General features: G+C 35.6%; 1 protein-coding gene across 1 annotated transcript in view; it reads right to left on the reverse strand.

Annotated features, from left to right (window-relative positions):
* Positions 1 to 5,244: 5,244 nt before the first annotated feature.
* The window catches only part of ARHGEF38 (Rho guanine nucleotide exchange factor 38), a 145,864-nt gene continuing 126,032 nt past the window's right edge, over positions 5,245 to 25,076 (reverse strand). The window contains exons 9-14 of the mRNA XM_061191193.1: positions 23,951 to 24,073; positions 20,836 to 21,147; positions 15,596 to 15,739; positions 14,562 to 14,760; positions 14,158 to 14,417; positions 5,245 to 5,430 (exon numbers count right to left, since the gene is read on the reverse strand). Of these exons, the coding sequence (XP_061047176.1) occupies positions 5,245 to 5,430; positions 14,158 to 14,417; positions 14,562 to 14,760; positions 15,596 to 15,739; positions 20,836 to 21,147; positions 23,951 to 24,073 (1,224 nt within the window). The remainder of the gene's footprint in view (positions 5,431 to 14,157; positions 14,418 to 14,561; positions 14,761 to 15,595; positions 15,740 to 20,835; positions 21,148 to 23,950; positions 24,074 to 25,076) is intronic.

The raw sequence follows: 25,076 nt of genomic DNA on the forward strand, positions 1-25,076 counted from the left end.
TCATTATTTGCTTATAGTTCAGGGCCAGTTTGGACTAAACTGGATAAAATGACAGTGTGACACAAGTTCAGCTCAACAACTATAACAGTTAATATAACCTCAGTACCTACAAGAAATTAAAGCAATAGTGCAGACAGTTGCACATTGGCACCTGAAATGGAAAATTTTATCCCATCATAGTCAAAACATCTGCTGAATAGAGTTGAAAAGAGAAGCAATTATTTTACTTTCTATAGTATTTCAGCGAGGACTTCAGAAAACTTGTTTAGGAAGTAATTTAACTTTTATTGAGCATGGCTCTTTGTATAGATTATATATGTGTATAAATATATATTTAGAATCTTCACGTATGTGTAGGATGCATACATCTAGTAATGTATAACTCACTCAGTTTGGTATTTTATAGAGGTATATTTGGTATTAGAGTTTATCCTCAAGTAGCTCTTAGACCTTGATTTTACCATATCATTAAGTGAGCTACAAGGCTTTTTAACTGAGCATGTGATGAAAGTGGCCAGCTTTATATTAATAGTATTTATCACTTGTTTTATTCTGTTATGTATCGTTTGTTTTTCCCATCGAATTTAAATTGTGTGAGGGCAAGGATTTTGTTTGTTTTGCACACCGTGGTATTCCCACTGCAGCTTTCGGCTCAGTGAATGAATAGACAGATATATAGCTGAGCCAAAAAGCAAGCTTTTAGGATTGTAAGTTCAAATCCCATTTTAGTAGAAATTTGGTCAATATCACTTTTCTGTTTTGTATATCGTGCTTTCCATTAGATTATTTAATCAGATATTTTAGTGACTTAAAGAAAACGCTAAAAGAACACTGGCTTAAAGTCAGAAGACCTGTTTTTGAATCCCAGTCCCTCCATGTATTAGCTGTGTGATCTTGGTTTCCTCCTGTATGATGATAACGAATGAGATCAAATGAAAGACCTCTAATATTCAAAGGTTAGGTGATTCTGACTCTTAACAAGGATGTGGTAGTACTGTTTATTAGTAACAGATTATAAACTGTGATGACCATAGGTTATATAGGAAATACATCATTTTATAGAAATACATTTGGTGCAATAATTATAAAAATAAATATAAAAATTATATAAGCAAGTAGAGAAAGCCATACATTTACATACCATAATATTATTTCTTTAAAGTAAGATAAGCTGTATTTAATTAACTAAGAATACATTCCCTAGATTTTTGAACAAGAACATCTTGTTCTGGTATATACTAACATGACTTATTTTCCTGAAAAATTAAAGCAAATTTTGTCTGTATCTAGAGTATAATATTGCGTGTACAGTAACTGGCTTACAGAGACTCAGCTTGAATTCCTGGAGTAAAGATTTTTATATTGGAATAATTTTGTAGATCACAGAGAATTTAATGACTGGCTTTATATATATATACTATTTAGTATATATAAGAGGAGGGAGATAATTTTTTAAATTTTTTGAAATAGACTTTAAAAATAGTAGCATTCTATAAATAGTAGGATATCTCTAGAGAGTATAAACTCTAGTGTCCTTCCAATCAATGAAATTTAATTCCTTCCTCATCAACTATAATGTAAACTTATATGCCTAATTTAGCTTAAATTTTGTGAGGTTTCTAGATGTATTCAGTATTGAACGGTGCACTGAGTGCCTTAAGAAACCATAGTTATGACAAACAGGATTGAAATAAAGTAGTTTTGCCGTCTTAGAATATGAAGATTTCCTCTCTTTACTCACAGAACTTTGAGAGGTTTTTTGCAATTGACAAAAGTCCAAGAAGTTTATGGAAAAGTGAAGAGTTTTTAATTCCATGTGTACTAATTTTTGTAAATCATCTAAATATTCATCACAAATAGTGACAAGCATCTCTAAAAGTCCAAGTTATAGTTTAGGGAAGATATGGAATATACCAGCACTTAAAAGTATTCCATGCAATGCTGCATTTATATGATTAACAATGTGCATTATATCTCTTCTGCACAATTCCTCCTTCATAGAATTTTTATACTAATAAATACTAAGACAAGATATTTTTCTAAAATATAAGGAATGTTCACATAGTGGCCTTGTGACTTTTTCACATGACTTAAGCACCCATGGTAACTTTGTATTACTGGATTTTTTATAATTTCTAAACTTTATTATGTGTATAGTTTAAGGCATCTGTATTTAAAAATAAATACTAAATAAAATGTATATATACACCTGTTTATTTGTTTTGTGAAGAAAACTAGCCACAAAAATTTCCCCTTCATTCTTGGTAAAAAAATACCTATTTCAGAGAATTCTATACTATGTAATAACATTTAATTTTAAAGATATAAAGAAAGAATATATAATTATATTAGCATACCTTGCCTAAATTGTAATGATGTCACCAACAGTTTTATCTTTTTAAACTTCTTGAAGACTTATATACATCATAACTGTCTTGGGATTTTATTTCCCTTAGACCCAACAAAATAATTCCTGACCTCAAAATTACAATTACTTGATTTTAAATAACATACTTAGAAAACGAATGTATCATATAATGTTTTTAAAAAAAAAAAAGCCTAAATGGCATATGAAATGTAGGTTGTATTTTTAAAATAGCAACAATGTTGTTTTATAGTAATGGATGTTCTCCACAATAGTGGGGGACTGCAGAAGGTGGCTTCATTGCAACTCTTGCTCAGCAACTAACTGCGGCTATGATTTTAGTGGTGTGGTTTCTTGTAAGGTCAGACAGGAAGCATCAATCCTAGGACCACACAGGTAGACAAAACTTCTCATATACATCTAGTCACTTATATCAGCCAGAAAAGCAGATATGTGTTACTTTTATAATTCTTCATTTTGGGGGTGGTGGGGGGAGTTTTTAGGTCACAGCTAATTTAAATTATATAAAAATTCTCCACGGGTTGTTGGGTATATTCATAGTTGGCACAAGTTAAAAGACAAAAAGTCCCTGTACATCCAGTCTTCTTTTGGTACCCAACTCAAAAAAATATTTTATGTATAAAACAACTATACCCCAATAAAAAAAAGTTTTAAAAATAAAAGAAATATGCCTCCTTCTGTAGTGAAGACAGCCACTGGACCTTTTGCTGGCTCCAGTATGGGGCCTTTCCATGGGTGATATTCAAAATACTTAACAATAAGCATGGTAACATAAATTAATATATAAATCCAATATTTACATATTTTTCTATTTTCTAAATCAATTAAATGATGTAGCATACAACTACTCACTAAGCAAAATAAATTGTACAAATTATTCATCAAAAAAAATTTTATGCAGAAACAACTTATAAGTAGAACTTTATAAATCCAGGTTTAAATTAAGAATTTTAGAAACAATATCATAAAATATAAATTTTTCTGTCATGTAAAGCCTTACCATGAATTTCTGTGTTTAAATTAAGAATTTTAGAAACAATATCATAAAATATAAATTTTTCTGTCATGTAAAGCCTTACCATGAATTTCTGTGGTTGTACATGTCATATGTATGCTAAAGTCAACAGCTGTCTGAGAAGCAGCATTCTTCATTTGTTTTTTGTATTCCTCAGTAATATATGTAACGATATATATTATAGAGATCAAATATTTGAAAGTAATTTTAATTTTAATCTTAAAATTTAATGTTTTAACACATTTTATATGGACACTGAAAATCCACCTTATTTTTGGTGTTTAAAGGAAACCACCAAGTCAAATTTAATCTTTTTTCTGTTTCAAACAAGCATCTTTAATTCAATAAAATGTCTTGGGACAAAATATGCCTGAAATCTTAGGGGACAGTTCTGAGCTATTCCTAAATTAAAGTTCAGTGCTCCAGGCCATTGTGTTAAGCAGATGTTATCCTCAATGCCTACCTTGTCTAAGTACAAATCAGCAACTAAAAATATTTACATCTTAGCTCAGAACGTGGAACACACATTCCCCGTTCATCATCTACATAATTGAGTGATCCAAAAATATTTTCTCATTAAAGTATCATTAGTGATCACGTAGGATAGTTTTTAAACAATTATACTTTCAAAAATGTTTAAGCAAAAAATAAAAATAATAAACCTAGGTACTTCCTTTTCTCTAGGGTTATCATGGAAGTTCCTATAGCCCTTGATTTTGAAAGACTTCTCAATACTTCAATATGGACCTAAGAGGAAAATGGTCCTCATCAATGTTCATTATTTTTATCACTATGTTCTTTGCTCATAGTAAATGTATACCATGTAGTGGTTAGGGGTATGGACCGCAGAACCAGACCTGGGTTTGAGTTTCAGCCCTACCACTTACTAGCAGTGTAACTTGGGCTAAATAGATTACTTCACCTCTTTAGGCAACAGTTTCCTCATAACGTTGTGAGTATCAAATAAGTTACCACATATAAAGTGTTTATAACAATGTCCGACATGTGGTATGCATTCAGTAAATGTTAAGTATCACTGTTATGTTATTCAGGTTTTTTTTTTGTTTTTTTGTTTTTTGTTTTTTGTTTTTTTTAAGTTCAAAACTTACATTAAAGAGAGGGTCCAGGGACTTCCCTGGTGGTCCAGTGGTTAAGACTCCACGCTTCCAATGCAGGGGCGCGGGTTTGATCCCTGGTCGGGGAGCTAAGATCCCACATGCCCTGTGGTGTGCTGTGTGGCCAAAAAAAGAAAATAGAGGGTCCATATCAGACTTCTAGTTGACTGTTAATTAAGTAATCAATTTCTATTCTTATGTCTCTTTAGTACACTCCCTGGTTCATGCATATGTGTGTATAATCTATACCATATAGTACACATATATGTGTGTAAACCGTGTAATGTATATGGTATATATTTGTGTGTATGTATATATGTGCATGCATGTGCAAAAGAGAGAATATGAAAAACAAAAATAAGGCAAAATATATAATACAGAAAAATAAAATACAGTAAATTGAAAAAACCTTGTCCTTAGATCCAATCTTTCATGATGATAAAGAATACATTTACCCTTTCAGAAGATCACTTTTAAGTAGTTGATAGTTGGAGCTTTGACTGTTTGTTTTGCTATTTGTTTGTTTAGTGTTTCTTTCAACATGTATTCTTCATAATACATTTTGAAATAATCTTATTTGGGAGTACAGTCTTCCTTAAAACCTGGTATGGTATCAGTTCATGTAGTTTGGAGGTTTCTTGATTTCTAGGCCAACGTTTTGTAATGTCGGTTTTATGAGGTAGTCAATCAACAACTTGCCAGAAAATAAAAGTCAAAGGCTTATTTTCTTAAGCATAAGTCATCTTCCCAAGGTAGTTAGCTGGAACATAGCCCTTCTGCCCTTGAACTTCAGCTAACCACCACTCTCTGTTGCCACTTAGGTCACAAAATCTAAGTATATGAACTCTTTGGTATTCCTGAAGGCTGAGTTCATGGTCACTCCGTGCCTGAAAGGCATGAACTGCATAGAAAATCTAGACACAAAAGCAAATGACATTATTAGAAGCAAAGCCTAAAAATTTAGACAAACATAATAAAGACTTCCAAGCTTTTAGAAGAAATGCTGAAGTTTTCTTATTTTTCCAAAGTCACTCCCCAACTCCTTTGTTGGATTTATTTTGCTAAAGTATGGCCCAAGATGAAAATAGAGTGAAATTTCCATTCTTATTGTTCTGTTGGGAGGAGTCTAAACTGTTCATTCTTGAAGGCAATTTGGCACTTTCTATTAGATTTTTTAAATGTTAACTCTTTTTGATTCAGTAATAGCTCTAAGAGTCTCTTCTATGAAATAGAAACATTGGCACAGATTATTGCATAATAATGTTACTGCAATACCCACTTACTTATAAGGTGAAAAGTGGGAGGGAAGTTGGAATAACACTGAAGGTTCAGCAAAAATTAAATTCTACATGCTTACATTAAGGAAATTTGTAGTCATAAAAATAGTGTTTTCTGAGACTAATAACACAGGAAAATGCTTATGATAAAATGCTCAGGCCCCCCCTCCAAAGATACAGAATCAGATGTGCAATATGTGTCTAATATTGTTAGATGGTTTTTCTTTGAGTAGTAGAATTAGAGGTGATTTTCATTTTTATTTGTTGACTCATTTTATAAACTTTTATAATGACAATGTATTAAATTTATAATTTTAAATCATTTGAGTGACCTAGAGAGACTAATAAAATATATTTCAGTCAAAAGAATTTTTCTTTAACCTCAAAAGAGCACTTCATAATTATTAGATGCATAAGAAGCCTCTAAATAAGTGATTAGTCCCTCCTCCACTAAAATCATAAGACTGTTAATAAAAATGTTTAGTTATGGTATAAAATTTAGCAATCAACTAACAATATTTATTCATTTAATTAGAAGTTATTAAGTATCTATTAATTACCAGATATTATGTTATCAGAGAACTTATAACCCAGCTAGGAAAAACAAATGCCAATAAAAAGGGGCACATGCAAAAACAAAAAACAAAACAAAACAAAAAACACCCTACAAATGCAGGTGATATATATATCAGCTAATTGTGAGCTGTGTTTTGGAAGAAGTAACCTTTTATAGGTGACAAAGTTGATAAAGGGGTGGATATGTCTTATTCAAAGGTACAGAGATGAATACATGGAAACAGTATATGGGAAAGGCAAGCAGATTAACTTTCTCAAAATTGAAGGTCAATATAAAAAGGAAATTATGAGAAATAAAGTGACTCCATTGAGCAGGAAAGAGACTGGGTAATGTGGAGGGGGGACTACAGTTGACCCCTGGACAACACCCAGCTGAGTGGGTCCACTTATAAGCAGATTTTTTTCAGTAAATTATTGGAAAAATTTGGGGAGATTTGCAACTATTTGAAAAAACTCACAGACGAACCACATAGTTTAGAAATATCGAAAAAATTAAGAAAAAGTAAGGTATGTCATGAATGCATAAAATATATATAGATACTAGTCTACCCTTACTTGCATAGGCATAAGATGAGTGATATTTAACATAAAAAATAATGTGTTCGTTTTCTTACTGTTTTATAACTTTGCTTTCAAAGAATTATATTACTGTTCAGTATGCCTCTTCCTCATAATTGGAGAGACTGCGTATCAGCCTATCATCACAGGTAAGAGGTTTTTTAAAAGTAAACAATGTTTCCAATATTGTACTATGAATATGGCTATAATACTGTATGCCATAAAAATTTGATAATGATTCAGTCATTAGTGTATAGACTAGCCTACCATGAAGCAATCATATTGATTACACTAGGCTACCATAAAGCAATCCTATTGCTGCTGCTTTGTTTTCAATGCATGAATCATTATACCTGTAAATAAATATGAATTGCTTTTTCATATTTTTTCATTTCTGATGTCTAGTGTTAGCAATACATTTAACATCTACAGTGTTTTGTATCATATAATACAATATTGAAGTGGGTATTAAATGATTCATTTTGTAAACAGATGACATAAACTTATAGTATCGATAAATACAGTACAGTACTGTAAATGTATTCTTTTCCTTATGATTTTCTTAATAACCTTTTTTTCTAGCTTACTTTATTGTATGTATATATAATACATAAACATACAATATATATGTTAATCAAGTATTTATATTATCAGTAAGGCTTCTGGTCAACAGCAGGCTATTAGTAGTTAGGTTTTGGGGGAGTCAAAATTTTTTGTAGATTTTCAGCTGCCCAGGGGGTCAGCACACCTCACCCCCGAGTTGTTCAAGGGTCAACTGTATAGGTACAGTGTAAGCTATTCTTTAGATCTTGAACTATTTAGCTTTTGATGGTATTCTGATACCCCTGACTTATATATCATATCATCAACTCTAGCATGAGCTCCACCTCAGAGAGAGGAACCACATTTCAACTTTGTTCCATTGACCACATCGTGGTATACAGTGGGAATTCAAATATATGTTGATTTGATTTGAAAGTAAGGCTGAAGGGCTTGGATAGCATACAAGAACATTCAAGAGATCATCTTGTGTCATACAAGATACATACAAGACAGATTGGTGGACATGGGTTATTTTGTAATTTTAAAAAGTAAAGAGAAAACAAAAAGGGAGATGCCATAAATTCTTGAGCAATGGAGTGGTAGCAATAATGACCGCCTTTTATAACTCTCATAACAGTTTACATGTCAAATGTGCTTTATCCTCAACAACCCTGTGAGCTGTGACTTAAAGAAGTAACAAGCTCATAATCATAGAGCTAGTTGGTACTGCTAGGACCATATCTTCTAACTCCAAATCCTGTGCTTGGTCCATTTCTCATAGTACTTTAGGAACCAAACTCTTGTTCTAGCAAGGATGTGCAGAGTGTATTCTTGTGGAAAGGGACTGGAATCTCTAATATGTTTTGTTGTTTAGAAAGTGAAGACATTGAATATATCCACAAGAACAGAGTGGAGGATTTGGTTTGCAAAAGCTTTCAGGAATATCATGTATCATAACACAGCTTCTGAAATAATCTTAAGAGCCCACATTAGCAGTTGCTAGCCATCTTTTGCAATTTTTATACATAATGTATATACTTTATCAGTGCAGCTATAGATTTTTTAGCAGGTCAAATTACCGGCTAATATATGATTCCTAAATATTTGTGGTGGTCTTTCAATTTGGCACATATACTCTCAAGGGCAATATAAAATCTTCCACCTAGATCTATTTGGTATGAAATTATGGCAAAGCTTATATTTTAAACACTCAATATAGATTCTCATAAAATTGTAAACTTAAAGTACAAAATTATAATATATACTTTCAATATTTTAGATGATCATAGTCCAAAATTAATTTAGGATGAGCATTTTTCATATATGTTTGTGCTTCCACTTAACTTAAGATAGATACTCAAAATGGAAGTAAGTCTGCTTTTAAAGAGACGGTAGTCGATCACGTTAGACTACAGGTTAGAAGTTTTCAATGTGTTATGGATTTAAGAGCTAAAGGTTTTCTCTCTTTATAAAAAAATATTTTAATTGTTCTAGGCTGTTGGACTTTCAATGTTATTATGTTTTGGTCCAGACACATTAAAGTTTTGTTAATTTAAGGCATAATCATCTAATCCTTTTTCTCCCCTTGGCATTTATGAAAATATATTTTATTAGTTGCTTCTTTGCAATCTGTAAAGCTCTGGCGCATTTTATGGACAATATTTTATGACTACAACCCAGTTCTCCACAGCATTTACTTTTTTTAAATAACACTCTGTATTACTGTATTATTGACTCATACCCAATTTATTACCTACTGTTCATAACCAGCTCTTTCCTTGTGGTGCCATTGCCAGTTCAGCATTTCCTTGTTCTATATTTGTGCATTTAATTATTCTCCCTTAGTGAGCCACATTACCTATCTTCACTGAATTTCATTTTATTGATTTCATCCCTGTTCTCCAATTAGCAACAACAAAAATCATAATATATTTTAATCTTTCTTTCCAAAACTAAAAAGCTACAAAACCAGCATTTACAGTATTATATCATATTAGCTCAGGAAGCCAAGATAGTTATATTGCATGAAAAATGCTCATTCTTCTCTCTTACCCACCAGGAGCAAGCTTTCTTGTTCTTTAGTTAACAATTATGAATTGTAATTACACAAGTAATTTTTGTGAAAAACAATTTTATATAAAGGTAAACACAAAGAAATTTACTAATTTTTATTAATACCTTGTTTTCCTTTTATCCTTTCTTCCTTTTCTTCCTCTTTTCTTTCTATCTACCTACCTACCTAAAGTGGTAATAAACATGTAATTATTGTACACATAATTTTTGCAACCTGCTTTTTCACTTCAAAATATATTTTAAAATCTTTTCATGTCAATAAATAGCTCTCTAAAGCATCATTTAATGACTACTTAAATATGTTACAGCCTGCTGACTCTTGAAGCACTTTAAAAATAATGACATACTAGACATATAGCATTATCATCATAAGCAGTTGAAAAATGTAAAGAGGAGGGACCGGACGATGAATCTAGAATTAGTGCAAAACCACTTTTTAGATGTCAAAAATTATGTTCTCAGTATTATTTATGTGAAAAAAGAAAAGAGCACTGATTCTCAGCCATTACTTCCCTCTAAAACTTGGTTTTCGCCATTATTAAACTTGGTCCTCTTCGAGAAGTACCAAAGATTATCACATTAGTCCAACATCCTGCTTGCCAAACAAGGCATCTTACATACTGTGGTAGGCAGAATTCTAGATGGACCCCAAGATTACCACCTCCTGCTGAACTTGTTCTGTATAATCCCCTTGGTGAATATGATGGGATTTCACTGCTGTGATTAGGTTACATTACATGGTAAAGGTAAAGGGATCTTATAGGGGTGCCTAATAAGGTCCCTAATAAGTTGACTTTGAGTTAGATGAACACTATCCTGAGTGGGCCTGACATAATCAGGTGAGTCCTTTAAAAGAGAGTACAGTCACCTCTGAAGGGAGAGATTTGAAATCAGAGACATGCTCTCCTGCTGGCCTTGAGCAAGCCAACAGCCATGTCGTGAACTGCCTATAGGGACAGCCACGTGGCAAGGATCTGAGCACAGCCTCTGGGTGTTGAAAGTGGTCCTTGGTTGATAGCCAGCAAGAAAATGGAGACCTTGTTCCTACTGGAACAAGGAACTAAGTTTTGCCAACAACCATGAGCTTGGAAGACAACCCTGATTTTCAGAAAGAGGCACAGCCAAGCAAACGTCTAGATTTCAGTTCTCTGAGATTCCAAGCAGAGCACCCAGCTAAGCTGTTGCCTGTACTTCTGACCATGGAAACGATGAGATAATAAATTTATGTTGTTTTAAGCTACTTAGTTTGTGACAATTTGTTATGCAGCATAGAAAACTAATACAGATCATGCCATTATTATTTGATCAGAAGAGACCTGCAATCTGGGTTGGGTTATTTCAACTCAAAGGAAAGGTATAGGGGATCCTATGTGGCCGCAGGTCCAAGCTGCATTTTCTAATCGAGCTATATTTGTAATAATGTTTAGATTTATATCCCTGACACCAGGGTCTGTTTTGAATTGGTTCAAAACTCAGAGGAGAAAGAAAACAAATAGTGCTTTATGGAGAGATATCATTAATATACTTTCTGTTTTGGGCAAAAGAAAATTATCTCATTTTTTTTCCTCTCAGTAATGGAAACTTCTAATGGATCTAATTCTCATGATACATATTAATAGGTTTACTCAAAGACAATTACTCTGCAGTAGCAGCTAGTAGGCACTAGATGCAGTTTTAGACTACACAGTTCATGCTGAAAGAGCCTAAGTGAGGTGCTTAATCTAAAAGTCCCTGTAAAGCCAAGTAAAAACTAGAACTCAACATCAAGCCAGCTTTAGGTCATCTTCACAAATTTGGTCCTCCAGTGTCTGTCCTAGGTTATTAAGATAACTTAGAAAGTTATCTTAGTAACCTAGAAGTTATTAGAAGTCAGCCAGGACATTTAATCAAGTATATAAATTTCACTGATAAAAATTCATTTATAAGTTGGTATTATAACATTATATTGTCTTATAGAAACTCTGAATAAACTAAGAGAGTGAATGAGTAATAGAAAAACAGGGTTTTTGAAACTTCAAGACAGAAAAGTGGTAAGAACACATAGTAATGTATAAATGAGTTTAGAATCAGTAGTGACTGGAGAAAATACTTGCAAATTATATATCCGATAAAGAACTCTATCCAGAGTATATAAAGAATTCTCAAAACTGTATAATAAGAAGGGAAATGACCCAATTTTTTAAATGGGCAAATATTTGAAAAGACCTTTCACCAAAGAAGATGCAGGAATGGCCAATAAGAACATGACAGATACTCAATAGCATTAGTCATTAGGGAAATGTAAATCAAAACTACAATGAGACACCACTTCACTTCCATTAAGATGGCTGTGATAAAAAAGACAGACAATAAGGCAAGGATGTGGAGAAACTGCAATTCACAGTCCTCATACATTGCTGTTGGGTACATACAATGGGGCAGTCACTTTGAAAAACAGCTTAGCCGTTTTTTAAAAACTTAATCTTACCAATAAGCAATTCCACTCCTAGGGATCTACTCAAGAAAATGAAATTCACACAAAGACTTGCACACAGATGTTCATAGCAGCATTATTCATAATAGAAATTACCCCAGATGTCCATCAGTTGGTGAATGGATAAACAAAATATGCTATATTCATAGAATAAAATACCATTAGGCAATGAAAAGCAACAAAATACATATACATACTACAACATGGATGAATCTCAAAAAACATGCTAAGTGAAGGAAGTTGGCTGTAGAACACCACATATTGTATGATTCCATTAATACAAAAAATACAAAGAAGGCAAATCTATGGAGGAAAAAAGTGATTAAAGATTTCTTGGGGCTAAAAGTGAGAAAGAGGAGGAGCTGCAAATGGGTTCAAAGGATCTTTTAGGGTGAAGGAAATGTTCTAAAGTTGGATTCAGGTAATGGTTGCAAAACCCTGTTAATATACTAAAAGTCAGTGAATTGTATACTTAAATTGCATAAATTGTATGGTATGTAAATAAGAACTTAATAAAACTATTTTTTAATGTATCAGTCATGAATTGGACAGCAATCAATGTATTGTTGAAAGAAGTTGAATAGACAAAATATTTTTGAAGAGCAGTATGGCAATGTATATCAAGACTTTATATATCCTTTGACACTCCAATATTTTCAGGAACTTGCCCTACAGATATATGTAAGTGTATAAAAATAGATGAACAAGGATCTGGCCTGAAATATTGTTTGAAATTTTAAAAACCTTAAAATATTCTGAATGTCTATTATTATGGTAATAGTTACATAAATTATGATGTATCCAGATAATGAAATACTATGTAGAATTTTTAAGGAAGAAGGTAGATATTTAGGTACTGTTTTGTCTAAGATATATTGTTAACTGAAAAAAATTACGTACCATGTATATGTTCCCACTCATCGAAGTATAAATTCACTCATGTAAATACAATATCTGAAAAGATATACCTGCATATTGTCTCTGAAAAGTAGGACTGAGGAGAGAATAAAGACCTTTACTATTAATTTACGTATATCTTTCTACTATTTTAACTTTCCACAAAGAACATGTATTAACCTTATCTTTTAAAAAGAAGTTAAAATTAATTAATAAAAAGCCACTAGGGGCTTCCCTGGTGGCTCAGTGGTTAAGAATCCGCCTGCCAATGCAGGGGACACGGGTTCAATCCCTGGAAGATCCCACAAGCCCATATACCACAACTACTAAGCCTGTGCTCTAGAGCCCGTGAGCCACAACTACTGAGTCCATGTGCCACAACTACTGAAGCCCGCGTGCCTAGAGCCTGTGCTCTGCAAAAAGCCCCCGCAATAAGAAGCCTGCACACCACAACGAAGAGTGGCCCCTGCTCGCCACAACTAGAGAAAGCCCACGCGCAGCAACGAAGACCCAATACAGACAAAAAATAAAGCCACTAAAGAAAAAAAGCAAGTTTAAAAAAGGAACCAGTTAGTTGGCCACCACTTGGGGATTAACAGTTAAATATATTGAAACTTTCTGAGGTAGCAAAAAGGAACCCTATATTATAGTTAACTTACCATTTTGGGAAAGGATTATGCCAATAGCCTTTGCACTGGTTAAGTGAGGGAAAGGTAGCTTTTAAAAGTTTCAGTATATATCAATAGTATATGTCATCATGCAAGAGATTAAAAATGACTGATTCATAGATAGCGCAATGAAGATACTGCTCTCAGAGGAACTATGGTCAACATTCCACATGCTACTGATGGCGGTGATCTGTTCAGTATTGAGCTATTTTCCTCTCATAGGGGAAGTATAAAGAGACCATCTTCACTTCACTCTAAGTAGTAACAGCTACTATTTATTCAGTGCCTACTCTGTGCTGGGTACTTTGCATATAAAATTATCTCTAATATCTCTAATATCTCATATCTCTAATATCTACACATCAACTCTGCAAAGTAGGAATTATTGTCCTCTTTTCTTCATTTGAGGAAACAGGCTCAGAGAATTAAATTCCTTGCAAAAAGGTGCACAGAGAGGAAGTGCTACAAAGAAGTGCTACAGAGGAAGCTGACACTTCCACCAGGTCTCACAGTAAGACAGAACATCTTTCATGAGTGCAACAGCCAAGCATCTTTACATCAGGTTCAAATTCTTACCTGTTCATCTACCTCTTGAAAACCGTCAACATCAGTACCGTTTGTTTCAGACTTCCCACATGTTCCACTAAGAGATGAGCTGCTAGCACTTATGCTACCTTCTGGGGTGCCTGTGACACTGTCACTGGCTGGTCGTGAAGACACGAAGAGGCTGATGTTATCAAAATCATCATCACAGAACCTGTTCTCGGCGTCCACCTTCTGCACTTTTGCTGGAGTGTAGGGTTTTAGGAAGGAGGAATACACATATCCTTTTATAACTGGATAGGAAATAGAAAGAAGAAACATGGTTATTTATAACTCTTTCCAAACAGTTGCATTTAGAGAAGGACACAGAGGCCCCCTGGGAAAATCTCAACTAGAAGAGAGGTGGAAGTTCTTTGCTTCTTATGCAAAAAACTTACTTCCTGTGTCAACAAGCCACCTGCTGGTACTCCCCAACGGATCCTTCTGTTCCATCACAGCCACCAACTCCCCTTCCAGAAGATTGATGTCATATTCTTGTGTAGCGTTGCACTTGCGCTTAGCTTGGTAGAGTTCCTCTGTACTGTACGTGGATAGAAGTTTGCAGCGGTGAGTGTCATTCTGACGTGGCACTTCCGGCTGGGAGAAGTAAGGAGAGATTTTGGTTCAGATAGAGGTATAATAAAATCTGCACAGATAAATATTGGTAGATATTTCTTCTCTGGAGATTTTTTAAATGTTGAAGCCATACATTGGTTAAGGATTATTTCAATGTTGAGGCATAGATCAGGTTATTATGTGAAAGTATTTAGCTGAGTTATGCAGGGAGAGATTCTCTAGTTAGCACATGAGGGCAGTGTTGTAGAGAAAAAAGAAAATTCGGCTGAGAATACGAAGGCAGAGGTTCTAATCCTTCTTCGATGTTGAACAATTTTTTAATTCTTTGCCATGCTGTAGGCAATCACTTGTGTATTAAGCACTTGATAAATAATATTTAATTAAGTAAATTGTACATGTGCATGTATTTTTCCGGGAAATAATATCAGTAAATTAGGCAGGAGTCAAGAGGCCTGGCCCCTGTCCCAGCTCTGCCACTAAGTGACTTTGAGAAAGCCACTTCATCTCTGCAAACTGGGATTCCTTATTGAGAAAAATGAAAGGTTCGAACTGCAATGATTTTGCTCTATAAAATTCTGTTCACTCATCCAACAGATATTTATAGAGTGCCTACCTTGTGTTAGGCACCATTTAGGCACTTGTTTTGTACACATCATGTACAAAACAGATAAAAAATCTATGACCTTATGGAGTTCATAGTATAGAGGCTAGAAATAGACAAGAAATTCTACATATAATAAGTAGGTAAACTATAGGATATTAGAATGACATAAGTGATGTGGAAAATAATATATTATGATTTGATCAAGGCAAAAAAGTGATAGTCATCATTGTTATTGAATGCTACCAAACTCACCAGAATTTGCACAGTCTTCTTCTTTTCAAAACTAAGTTTCCTCTCAATAAATGTAGCACTGTTATCCTTCACAAAATTCAGATTTTGAACCTCTTCTAGTACTCGATTCTGAATTTCAGAGATGCTTGAAGCCAACAGTGGTACCTGTAGGTAGAAATATGACGTTCCCAGACAAATACTTAACCATATTAGGTATTGAATTTAGTAGATCTGTGATGAACAGTGAAAAATTATACCATATTCCACAGCGAAAAATTAGGGCAACATTAAAACTCCTATATCAAAACCATCTAATTTGTTGTCTCCAGAAAGCCCACAAAAATGACAAGGATTTTTTTTTAAGTTCAAGCCTAAATAAAAGGAAACAGAAGAGAAAAAATTACAATAGCAATAAAATTTTTGGAAGAAAGACTCAGTAATTGATGGCAGTAGTCCCCTCCAATGTGGTGGGGTGGTACAGTAGGAAGGAGAAAAAGGCTAAAACAAGAAACATTGGTTAAGATCCTGTGGTGGTTAAAACAAATAAGCAAATTCTTTGATATGTTTCCCATCAAGAGGTGGAGTCAATGTCCCCTTCCCTCAAAATTGGGTGGGACTTTATGATTGCCTCAATGAATAGAATGTTGAAATAAATAGAATAATGGAAGTGATGCTGTTTGACTTTCAAGATTAGGCTAAAAAAGATCATGCAGTTTCTGCTGGTTTCTCTTGGGACACTCACCTTAGGGAGACTTTAGTTGCTATGGAAGAAGTCCAGTTGCACTGTGTCCACCATATCAAAAGACCATGTTGAAAGATGGAACGGGGAGTGGTAGGGGTGGCAGTGGGATGGGTGGGTGTCTGTGGGGCCCCAGCTATTCCAGTCCCCAGCTGTTTGAGTCTTCTGTCATCTTCCCACCACCACTCTTAGAGGCCTGAGAAAGTCTTTGTGACGACTTCAGCCTCAGCTATTATCTGACTGAGACACTGAGAATGATTACCTGATCCCAGTGAACCCCAGAACTATGAGAAACAATAGTAAGAAATGACTATTGGTTGTTTCATACCACCATGTTTGGTGTAATTTGTTATGCAGATATAGACAACTGGAATTGTTTTGAAGCAGTTGTATCCCCAGATTCTTTCTCCATTTCAGTGAACCTTGGTGACTGCTTCTTCCCTACCTTAGCAGAAGATGAACTTTTCTTTTCTGCAAATGGTAAAACAGAGAGTATCTAGACTGGGGACACTAGGCACAAATAATGGTGGGGGACCCATGTTAGAAAGAGGGTAATTAAGTGAGTGGATATAGACTGGACCCAGAGACCCTGCCAACCAGGCCTAGCAGTCAACCATTACCCTTTAGGCAGAAAACTTGAAGGGACATCTCTGGAGACTCTGACCAGCCTAAGAGGAAAGACCTAATGGTGCTATCATCAGGAGTTCCCAAATGAAATTGCAGTCAAATTGCTCTACACAGTAGTGGATGCTTAGAGTTTTCAATGCCTATCTAGGTGCTCAATGCTGCCAATTAGTCCTCAACTCTTTATCAGTGGTGAATGATCAAGTATATCAGACATCTAAGGCATAACTATAACAAGAAAGAAAGAGTCTTATAAAAATAAAAGCAAACTGTTTTCATCTTAAGAAAGCCAAAAAGAACTTTCAAAAATTGAAATCATGGGAACAGAAATAAGAATAAATCAAAAGATGGGTTTGAAGATTAAGTAGGAAATTTTCTTAGGAAGTAGAGCAAAGCAATAAAGAGATAGAAAATAAGTGGAAAAAGATACAAGATTAGAGGAACAACCAGGAATTTCAGAAAGAGAGAAAAGAGGAAGGGAAGAGAGAAAAATCATCAATGAAATGTTCAAAGTTTCTAGAAGTGGAAGACATAAATTTTCAGGTTGAAAGGATCCCACAAAGCATCCGACACACCAAGGTTCATCGTCATTAAATTTCTTTTGAATCTTGTATCAAGATTCTTGATACAAAGAATCAAGAACCAAAATGCACCCAGAGTTCTCAACAGAAACAGTGGAAGCTAGAAGACAATGGAACAATGGAATGCTTTCAAATTCAGAAAGAACAACTTAAAATTTTACACCCAGCCAAACTATCAATTAAATATGATGATTGTATAAAGACATATTCTGATATTTGAGGTGTCAAAATATTAACCTCCCATTTTTCCTTTCTTAAGAAACTACTCAAAAATTTGCTCCCCCAAATAAAGGCAGAAAGCAAGAAAGAAGGTCAACATGGGATAAGGAAATGTGAGATCCCACACAGAAAAGAGGTAAAGGGATTCCCCAGAATGATGATGAAGTGTAATCCCAGGATTACAGTTAATTATGAGATAAAAAGGATAACCAGTTCTCTGAGAGATTTCTGCAAGAAGACACAATTAATAGAATATATCACACATCTGAATGTCTTAAGAAGTGATCTAGTCAAACTGGCAGATAAAGTTAGGCAAACGAAAATTAAGCTGATAAAAGACAAACACAGGGACTTCCCTGGTGGTGCAGTGGTTGGGAATCTGCCTGCCAATGCAGGGGACACGGGTTCAATCCCTGGTCTGGGAGGATCCCACATGCCGTGGAGCAACTAAGCCCCGTGGGCCACAACTACTGAGCCCGCGTGCCTAGAGCCCATGCTCTGCAACGAGAAGCCACCACAGTGGAAGCCCATGCACTGCAATGAAGAGTAGCCCCCACTTGCCACAACTAGAGAAGGCCCACGTGCACGAAGACCCAATGCAGCCAAAAAAAGACAAACACAATTATTAACTTTAAGAAAAACAAAAAAGCTATACATAAAAGAAAAAATAATCATAGAGTTGTATTGCTGAACTCTAACCAGCATTCACTTTGTGTGCTGAATGTCTTTTGTTTGTTTTTTCAAATTTATTCTTTTTCCATTTCCATCCTGCTCTGTGCTCTGGAAGGCTGACCAGTATAGAGTGTATCAACAGCTTCCTTGCACTCTGGTTTCCAGATGGGTTCTTGCAATGAGAAGCACCCATAGGAAATCAGAATAAGGGAGGAAAGTGAGATAAGGATATTTATTTCCCAATAAATTTCTTTAGTATTTATTGCTTTCTGTAGTATTGACTGATAGTCACAGATCCTGTCAGATAAACCTTTTCACTTAGCTCTCTCTACACATTCCTATAGCTACTCCTTCCCCTTGTCCCTTTGAAGACTGGGTGTTTTAAGGTTCCTTCTTTTATTTTACTGTATATAATCTTTTAAGTTACACTTCAACTTTAAAAGTTTAAAAATAGGGGACTGATCAGAGAAATGCAAATCAAAACCACATGAGATATCACTTCATACCCACTAAGATAGCCATAATAAAAAAGACAGATGTGAGGAAACTGGACCCCTCAATCATTGCTGTTGAGAATGTAAAATAGTGCAGCCACTTTGAAAAACAGACTGGCAGTTATTCAAAAGGTTAACATAGAGTTACCATATGATCCAGCAATTCCACTCCTAGGTATATACCCAAGAGAAATGGAAACATACATCCACTAAGACATTGAATGTTCATAGCAGCATTGTTCATAATAGCCAAAAAGTGGAAATAACCTAAATGTTCATCAACTGATGAATGGACAAATAAAATGTGACATATCCATACAATGTAATATTATTTGGCAATAAAAAGAATTAAGTTCTGAAACACACTGCAACATGGATGGAACTTGAAAACATTATGCTAAGTGAAAGAAGACACTCACAAAGAACCACATGTTGTATAATTCTGTTTATGCCACATGTCCAGAATTGTACAACTATGCAGTGGACTAATATACAGCTGTAAAAGAAATGAGGAAGCTCTCTATGTACTGACATGGATGTTAAAAGCAAGTTGCAGAATGGTACTATAGTTTGCTAGTTTGTGTAGGAAATAAAAATATATATTTGCATTTAATTTTAATGGCACAAAGAAACTCTAAGTATATAAAAATGAACTAATATCAGTGGGGGTGAGAGCAGGAGTTGGAGTGGTTTGGAGACAGAATGAGTATGGGACTGCTTACATATTTTTATATAGTTCTTCCTTTTGAGCCAAGTAAATGTAGCACCTCTTTATTCAACTTAATTTAATTCAGAGGATAAGTTAAAAGTTAATTAAATATACAATAAAAAGTAAAGTAGGGACAATTAATTTTCCTCCAAATGTTGTCCATTAAATATCACATGAGCTGAATGATAAGTAATACACTTGAAATGAAGGGCCAAGAAACGAAGCTGATTTTTAAAAAATTGATATTAGGTTGTAAATATCTTTCTTCCTCTTCAGAAAATAATTATAAGGACTTCCCTGGTGGTCCAGTGTAAAGAATCCGCCTTACAATGCAGGGGATGCGGGTTCAACCCCCGGTCAGGGAACTAAGATCCCACATGCCGCAGGGCAACTAAGCCCACGCGCCACAACTACTGAGCTCTGCGTGCCTCAGCGAGAGAGCCCATGTGCCGCAAACTACAGAGCCCACGTGCCACAACTACAGAAGAGAAAACCCGCATGCCACAGCTAGAGAGAACCCGCGCACCACAACAAAGAGCCCGTGCGCTGCAGCAAAATATCCTGCATGCCTCAATGAAGATCCCGTGCGCTGCAACTAAGACCCAAGGCAGCCAAGAAATAAATAAATAATAAATCTTTTTAAAAAAAGGAAAATAGTTCTAAAATCATACCTAATGGAAAGCTAAGATATATACATATATATATATTTCTTTTTTTCCACACACACATCAGGCTTCTCTTCCTTGGAGGAAAACAAAAGCAAAACAAAGACTGGTTTGACTGATATCCTAGTTCTGTCATTACACTGAGATGGCCTTATTTTTGGATCCATGTCTCAGTCATGGTAAACATTTAAAAACGGTTGAATGGGAAGAGAATACAAAATATAAGTTGATAAGCTTCAACATAGCGTCAGGCAGATGGAGCTACATTGGTTCCCTCAATGAGGGGAGCAAAGCTGAAAGACGTTTGGTGTTTGAAAAGGAATTTCCAAAAAGAGCTCCAAGTGTATAAGTCACAGCACAGCAGCACTAGGAAAATTGATTTCACCTTCCTGTGGAGAAGAGGGATGAGGACCAGAACATTCTCTGACTGGCGTCAGCTAACACAGAAACCACACACATGCACCACAGTCAGGCACGCTATGAGCAGGCTGCTTTGCACGGTGTGCTTTCTGACGGATTCCGTAGGCCAAGGTAGCCAAGTGCACGTGCTGTGCTTACCGGCACCACCGTGGAATAAACCCTCTGGGCCACGAGCATCAGGTCCCTAAGGAGGGTGATGAAACTGCACAGGCAGTTCAACAGAATCTTCCGCGCGGCCCGGTTGAACACCTGGAGCTCTTCCACAAGCTGGGCGTTGAGGGCCTCATATTCCCTTTTGGCCAAGAGCGACTCATCCGCCGCCACCCGCTGCAGGTGGCTGTTGTAGTCCAGAAGTTTGTCATAGCGTTTCTGGATTAGCTTCTGGGGCCCTGGGAATAGGGACAGCAGGGCTGACAGGGGCGTCAGGACAAGCTTCTGTAAATGAGCTGCCTGCCAAAAGAGCAAAACAATCCCATCACAGAAGGAGGAACACCCAATACCACGTCTGGAGTTGTTATCAGTAGGCTTCCTTCCTCCCTGCAGGAACACAAAGGAAGGCAGGAAAGTATCTGGACAAGTTGAAAGAGCATGGGATCATTTTGTTGTCTAGCTAAACCTGTTCAAGGACTTAAAACAGCAACTCTAGACTCTAACGTTGAACCTGAAGAGTGAACAGGAAGAAGAATACAAAAGCTGAAACCTGCACACCCAAACTATGCTCCACCCTTCTCTCTACAGCCGTTGGTTGGTTTTGTCAGTGGGGTCACGTCGCTCAACACTTTCCCCTTCCCCTTCTTTCTAATCCCAGAGCCAACTGGAACTTCTCCAGAACATGGGCTAGTGGGTAATCTCCACCTTTGACTACCAAGACTGCATAAATTATTCACATATCATTCCCTTCCTTTGCTAGTAATAAAAGGAAGACAATTGGTCTTAGGAGAGGCTGTATCTTACTCCTCCCACATCTACCCCAATTCCCTGGCTACCCTGGTGGTTGATTTTGGTAGTGGAATCCTATCCCCTATACAGATAGTCCCCCCTTATTACAGGTATTTTGTTCCTGTTATAGAAATGACCAGAGAGTTATTGCTTCCTCTTTAAATACTTTGAAAGATTAAGCTGATGCTGATTCTGTGTCCTAAATTGTTATATTTTTTGGTCTGAGTCATTGAAAATGAACATTGTATTAATGCCTAACTCCATGCCAGCAACTGAGCACCCTAGATTTAATTTCTTCTATTTCTCTTTCCTCCCCTCTATTCTGAAGTACACTAGTATCTTACGTTTGCTGACTGCCCAAATTTATCATATATGCTTGGGTGTCATGATTATGTTATGGCAATTTGGAAGTAGTTTTCTCTTTTGTACCCTGAAAGATGTTCTAGGGAATCAGCATCTGAGCAGCAGCTTGTATTAATTAAGTGACCTCTAGTAACTTTGTCTGAACTCATGGGAAATCTAGAAGAGGAGGGAGACCAATCTCTTATTGGCACCAGCAATAGCCAACACAGATTAAATTTGATGTCTAGCTTATAAAATAATCATTATATACCTGCCGACTATTTAATGAGTCCTTCAACTAAGCAAAGAATCTGTTTACTGTTCTGGGATAAATTACTGTGTTTGTGACATACTTGAATTCTACAGGTAATCTAATTACAAAATTACAATATAATTATAATATATAAGTCCTATGACCCACAGACATGAACCAGTTCATCTGTACCTGGGAATTATGGTTGGAATGAATAAGAATCGGATTTTATTCTAATATTCTGTGCTATACAAAACGTGTAGATAGGTACCTCTCATGATTAGATAAAAACAATTGCTCTGCCTTTAGATAGATTCGAGCTCTTAATATTTGATTTTTAAAAAGAGTTCAATATATCTTATCATAAAAAGGTACTTTTATATTGAGCTTTCTGATAATTATTTTAATTTAGCATAATTTATCATCCTGCGGTTTTATGCAAGGTAGGGTAGGGAAGGACACCTTCCTTCTTCATTCTGTCAAGTTCTGGGGTATGCTTGATGAAGGAGAAGCTATATACCATGCTCTTCATGGTGTTCAAGAAATAGTTATTACCTTAACTAATGTCAGAATTAAGCTAGAGAGCAAACCCTTAAGGACTTTTCTAAAATGTGCTTACTGTAATTAAGCCCAGAAAACATATAAAGAACTAGGCACACTTTTTCTATTTAACATGTTGTAAAAACTGACTTTCTCCTTTCTCTTTCTCTCCCTCTCTCTCTTCTCCCTTCCTCCCTCTCATCCATCTAATCTACCATGTTAGTTCAGATGTAATCGTGACTTTCCATTCCCCAGTGCCAGGAAAGCTAGATGCTTCTGGGTATTTTTCTACTGGAGTGGGCACTGTCGCAGTATCCCTTCCCAGGATTCGGAAATATGAGATGGGGGACGTTACTGGGATTTAGAGCCTGGTAGGAAAGCTAAACGTCCTCCAATACAAGGGTCACTCAATGAAGATTTGTCTGACCCCAAATGCCAATAACACCATTACAAAAATGCCAGTTTCAAGGATCTTCAAGATGATGGAGTCTATTATATCTTTTACATAATACTTAAAATACTACTATGAAATAATAATACCTATGGAACACAAGATACTAAATTTAAATTAGTATTACTCAGACTGGTTTGCCACCCAAATACTTTCTTGGCTCAAGCATGTTTTTAATGATTCCCAATCTATGTTTTATGATTCTGTATATTTTACAGAACTCTCAGAAAACAAATATTTTCCCACAGAACAGAAGATATAATATATGACTCAAATAAAGCACTTTCTGAATAGGAAGGCCTTACTTTCCAGTGAATAATATGTTAATAAAAGTCACATCCTCAGAAAGTATCTTTGCTCCTCACGTAAAAACTCTAGGCATTTCCAGAGACTCCTCTAAGAAAATCACATCTTTCTAACTTAATAAATCCCTGATACACCATATGCAGACTTAAACTAAATATTGATTTTAAAAGCTGCACAGACACTGACTACCCTAGAAACACAGTCTGGAGCCCTCTTAAATTTTGATTATAGTAAAAGCCTCACTAATCCACTTCAAAATATTTAGTGATTAAAAAAATCTCCTGTTTAAATCTACTAATTTTTACATTAGTATTTGCTTTAGTGTATGTTTTATTTTTAACTCCAAAAAAGTAAGTGAAAAGCAGCTTTTCTCTTAACGCTACTATTTCATTTGCATTCATCTGCGGGTATAAATAACTTACAAAGTCATCAGAGGGATTTGGGGCATTACTTGGAGCCTCTGAATAGCCCCTCTCCTCCTCATCTTTGTTGTGTGAAATCTCTTGGAGCTCCATTACACTCTGCAGAGCTAAAGGCACGGCATCCTGAAACCCAAGAACAAAGTTACCAAAAGGGCAAAGTTCTGAAGTCAGTACAATTAAATGTATCCCAAAAGTGCACTTCATCAACATAACTATTACCACTGAGAGAAAAAGAAAAAAAGGAAGGAAAAAATTTTATGAACACTTTGTACAATCAGGTTACCTATAACAATCTATTTCCTTACTTTTCCCCCATGTCACTTTCTCATACTGCTCCGTAGGTATGACACCCTCTTTTTTTTTTTTTTAACGTCTTTATTGGAGTATAATTGCTTTTACAATGGTGTGTTAGTTTCTGCTTTATAACAAAGTGAATCAGCTATACATATACATACATCCCCATATCTCCTCCCTCTTGTGTCTCCCTCTCACCCTCCCTATCCCACCCCTCTATAGGTGGTCACAAAGCACCGAGCTGATCTCCCTGTACTATGCGGCTGCTTCCCACTAGCTATCTATTTTACATTTGGTAGTGTATATATGTCAATGATACTCTCTTACTTCGTTCCAGCTTACCCTTCCCCCTCCCCGTGTCCTCAAGTCTATTCTCTACGTCTGCATCTTTATGCCTGTCCTGTCCCTTGACACCCTCTTTTATTAAGTGGAGTCCATCTTAAATTCCCTCTTTGGCCATTCTTCATCATTCAATTCTTACAGATCTCTTATTTTGAAAATCACTCTTCTTTGATTTATGTCTTTAGTATTCCTTAGTGAATTTAATCTTCTCTTTAAGAGAACGTGCTCATACTTTTTCTGAATCAATTAGTGGAAATGGAAGACTTTTCTGTAGATATTCCCAAGAGGCACTGACTCCTTGAAAAGTGTATCAGGGACAGGGTTCTCACTGCTCTCTGCATGTTATAGCTATGTTTTGGTTTTCCTTTCACGGAAGGCAGTGCTTTAGGAAGAGATTAGCAAACCTGACTGCAAAATCAGCCTTTGCATCAGTTAATAAATAAGAAAAGAATGTGGCTTGTTGGTTATGTGACATAGAACCTTGTCTCCA

Source organism: Eubalaena glacialis, chromosome 5, assembly GCF_028564815.1.
Source record: "Eubalaena glacialis isolate mEubGla1 chromosome 5, mEubGla1.1.hap2.+ XY, whole genome shotgun sequence".
In the NCBI taxonomy this organism is placed as follows: Eukaryota; Metazoa; Chordata; class Mammalia; order Artiodactyla; family Balaenidae; genus Eubalaena; species Eubalaena glacialis.